At 48.9% G+C, this 3,368-nt stretch overlaps 1 protein-coding gene across 1 annotated transcript; it reads left to right on the top strand.

Annotated features, from left to right (window-relative positions):
- Window positions 1-267: 267 nt before the first annotated feature.
- LOC121336304 (predicted GPI-anchored protein 58) lies at window positions 268-3,031 on the top strand. The gene is made up of 2 exons (XM_041405323.1): window positions 268-738; window positions 2,915-3,031. Exons 1-2 carry the CDS (start codon window positions 268-270, stop codon window positions 3,029-3,031), a joined length of 588 nt encoding a protein of 195 aa, XP_041261257.1.
- Window positions 3,032-3,368: the final 337 nt, after the last annotated feature.

Raw genomic sequence — 3,368 nt, forward strand, 5'->3', positions numbered from 1 at the left:
GGCAACTCTAGAACAAAGCCATTCTGTTCACACAATGGGGAATGGGACTGCTTCAGGTTGCCTCAGTAGTTTTAACACAGACCTCCTTCCAGTGAGCAGGACTGTTCTTCTGAGACCCGATGACAAGAAATCTTCACTGGATAATTTAAAGAAGGATCTCTCAGAAGACCAGAAGTCGGGTTGAGTTGGAAAACTGATATTAAAGATTAGACCAAGTCTTTCATCAACAGCTTGTTTTTACTGACAGCAGCTAGACAGACGAAGCAAATGGCAGCCTTTACTAAACCCCGCGGCAGTGACCGCCCGCGGTACCGCACCGCGGCCCCGCTGCCTCCCGCCTCCTGGCCGGCACCCGGCACCGCCGAGCCGGGGAGCCGGCGGGCCACGGGCCGTCCCGGGCGGGGCCACGGGCGGCCGGAACTCCCTTCGCCTCCTCCCTGTTCCTGGAGCGTGGATCCTCCTCATTGGCCGAGGGCGCTGTCGCCCCAGCCCGCTCCAAGGCGCCGCTGCCCGCGTCCCTCACGGCTGTCCCTCACGGCCGCCCCTCTCCGCCCTCGTCGCCCCTTCGCTGCTCCTCCCTCATGCCATATCCCTCACCTCTCAGCCTCCAGGACTTTCTTCTCCTCCCCACCTTTGCCAGCCACTCCCACCGTTCATCTCCATATTCGCTCTTTTGCACCTGTTTCCTCTGCCCCTCCTTCTCCTTCCCAAATACCACCTCGATGCCTCCACGTTCCGGTAAAGCAGCTGCTCTCTCTCAATCCCTGCCTCGCCTCACGCCCTGCCGGCGCTCCTGGCCGATCCCACTCGTGCTATCCAGCCTTTCCCTCGTCCTTTTGCGCTAACAAAATGCTTTTTCAGATATCATGAACCGCCTGTGCGGGCAACTGTAGCAGCAGTAAACGATGGGGGTTTGTGTGTAGTCTCGATGTGCTTTACTCAGGTTTTTAGTTTGTATATCCTGCACATGGTTTCCAGCTTTTTAGATAATGCTGAAGTGTGTTGAAGCGCAGGTGGGCGATATCTGTGCTTGTTTACATTTCTTTCTCTTGTTTAGTCTACTACCGTCCTCTTTGTTATTGTCTTTGATATCAATGTTCTTCATAGCCCATACTCCTGCGGGTTTTTTTTTCTGTCCTACGTATTTTGTGGTTTGCTAAACCATACGGGTATGAGATGTGGTTTCCTCTCTTTGCACACATCAAGGGGCTTCATAAATCACCAGTGTTAAGAAGTGCTGGGGTTTTTGGGAAGACAGTCGTATTTTTGCATAGGTGGCTGCATTTAAGTCTGGGAGTGCTTTGGGATCTTTTTAAAAACTGAACTGAAACAAACGTGTAAAGCAGCAGCTGAGGGGCGCCCTGTTGGCTTACCTGCATGGTTTGCTCTTGGCAGCTGAATTTCTTCCTCCTTGTCAGGCTCCCTGAGGTTATTTGGCAGATTGATTATAGGCTGCCATGACTTAGGTGTGATCAGGGGAGCAGAAAACACACGGGTGTAAGGAAAGGAGCAGGGTTTGAACTGGAGTAGTTTGTTACTTGATGGCTGCAGTACAATTACTGTTGTGTCTCTTCAGCACAGTGCAGTCAAATACATAGTGTTACTGTAATGGACAGTGCTGTCACGATATACATTTTCTCTGATTTTCCTAAATTTTGATTTTTTTCCCCTCATAAAACCTCATGGAAGACATCTGTAGTTGTGAATAAGACTACAGTGGTGCAAAGCTGCAAGCAGTTTTGTCCCGTGCCACTTCTCTGTAAGAGGCATCAGTGTGATGTTGAGCACTAAGGCTGAGCCCATGTTTGTCTGTGAGCAGATGAGATTGTTTGCCTGTGAGAACATCTGTTGAGCATCTCTGCTGCACAGCTAATAACCAGATCTGTCAATTTCTCAGTGCCAAGAGCATTTCCAAGGGAAAACCGGGCTTAGCCAGAAAAATCCCTGGCTGCTGAATTACACCCTAGGACCTAGGCATGTCAAAGTAAGAGCTTTATGTGCCTAAAGCTGCTTGCTCTTTCTGAGATGAGGGAACAAATGTACAATAAACTTATTTTTAGCCTAGTTATTTATCTCTTGTAATATCATACTTCCCCCCCCCTTTTTTTTGACTATCTGATCCAGTTGTTGTTATAGTTCCTAAAATTATGGAAATAGACGGATCACAATTCAGTGAGAACACTGGCATGTTGCTGAATTTTGTTTCCTTTCTTCCTGCCTATCCCTAAAAAGAAAAAAATACTCTGAATCTGTTCATACTCCTTTATTATTTCAGGCTCCTTTTAGTCTCAAATGCTGTAGATACCCAAAGAGTTGTTTAATTCAAATTGTGTATACTTTGGCATGCTATTGAAAGTCTTTTGTCATTGATCTACTTTTTTCCTCTAAACCATTAAAAAGAGCAAATATGAATTACTGCTGCAGAATTCACCACTATTTGTGTTTCTAGGGTGTGGATTTTATTTGCTTGCCTCATTATCAAAAACACTGGAGTCTTCAGTCTCTTTTTTTTCAGATGTATAAAGATAAATGTCTGTTATAATTTATTTTTCTGAAAACCTTACATTGAGCAATTTTAAAAAATCATTTTGATATCATCTAAGAACTTATTATGCCCTGGAAGGTATTGGGAGAGCTCCCTTTTTGGCTGTCTCTAGGCTGGGTCAGCTACCTGTGGGCAGGGTGGCAGTAACATGATGAGAGTTGATAGGATTGTAAGGAAAGATCTGGAAATAAACTAATGCTGCAGTTACTAAGGCATAAATCTTGTGGAGAGGCAGTGCTTGTTAGTTAAGTCCACTAGCACAGGGAAAAGGACTGAGATTTTGGGTATACGTTTGCCCTCTTGAATTTTTCACTGTAAGTCTGAAGACTGGCTTATGGGCTTAAAATTTTTCCTTCCTCTCTATTATAGGCCACTGTCTTAAAGCCTTTTTCTTCACAGCTAATCCAAGATGCTGCCTCTTTTCAAACGCTGCCTGCTTCTATGTCCATAGTGGCCAAACCAGTACTAACACTGCGAGCCGCGTGACAGCCCTTAATCAGTTTGCTTTGGAAGGCGCTTGTCATCCATCTCTTTAAAGATCACTAAATACCTGGCACGGTCACCGGTTCTGCGGAGCAGCACGTCGGGGTGGCGCTGCCATGCCCGGGAGCCCACGCGCCTGCGGGACCGGCTGCGAGGCTGTGCAGGGAGCGCAGCGAGCGGCGTGGGGCCGCACTCCCTGCGGCTCCGGAGGCTCGGCTCCCCGGCCGGGCCCGGCTCCCGCCCCGTCCATGCACGCCTGCTCCCGCCCCGGGCCGCGGCGGCCGGCGCATGCCCGGGGGGCTGCGAGCATGCGCGCAGGGGCGGGCGGAGCGCTCCGCCG

Source organism: Onychostruthus taczanowskii, unplaced genomic scaffold, assembly GCF_017590055.1.
Source record: "Onychostruthus taczanowskii isolate IOZ18803 unplaced genomic scaffold, ASM1759005v1 scaffold23, whole genome shotgun sequence".
Taxonomy (NCBI): Eukaryota; Metazoa; Chordata; class Aves; order Passeriformes; family Passeridae; genus Onychostruthus; species Onychostruthus taczanowskii.